Source organism: Apaloderma vittatum, unplaced genomic scaffold (genome assembly GCF_000703405.1).
Source record: "Apaloderma vittatum isolate BGI_N311 unplaced genomic scaffold, ASM70340v1 scaffold41976, whole genome shotgun sequence".
Classification (NCBI taxonomy): domain Eukaryota; kingdom Metazoa; phylum Chordata; class Aves; order Trogoniformes; family Trogonidae; genus Apaloderma; species Apaloderma vittatum.
In genome coordinates this window covers 1-242 of record NW_009724125.1, presented here as the reverse complement: position 1 = coordinate 242, position 242 = coordinate 1, and the positions used below count along the sequence as shown (strand labels likewise).

Here is a 242-nt window from a genome sequence, read left to right as displayed (position 1 = left end):
GCCAGCCCGGCGCCTGGGCTGCTCAGGGACTCGTGCCTCAAGTTTAAACCTAAAATTACAAATCGACTCACCTGCGGCTCTCTCCACAGGTACAACTTTTTAAACTCGGCGAAGCTCAGATCCGAAAACTGGTTCAGGCTCACTGGAAACAGGACAAAAAAGGAACGTTTCGCTCGGATCCCGGCGAAAACGCAGCCGGCGGGGTGGCCAGGAACGGTCTCTCCTTACTCTGGAAGGTGTGA

General features: G+C 55.0%; 1 protein-coding gene across 1 annotated transcript in view; it reads right to left on the bottom strand.

Annotated features, from left to right (window-relative positions):
- The window catches only part of CTSH (cathepsin H), a gene marked incomplete at its 5' end in the record, with an annotated part of 5,493 nt that extends 5,351 nt beyond the window's left edge, over positions 1 to 142 (bottom strand). Inside the window, one exon of the mRNA XM_009872360.1 lies at positions 72 to 142. Within this exon, the coding sequence (XP_009870662.1) occupies positions 72 to 142 (71 nt within the window). The remainder of the gene's footprint in view (positions 1 to 71) is intronic.
- Between the last annotated feature and the right edge of the window lie 100 nt (positions 143 to 242).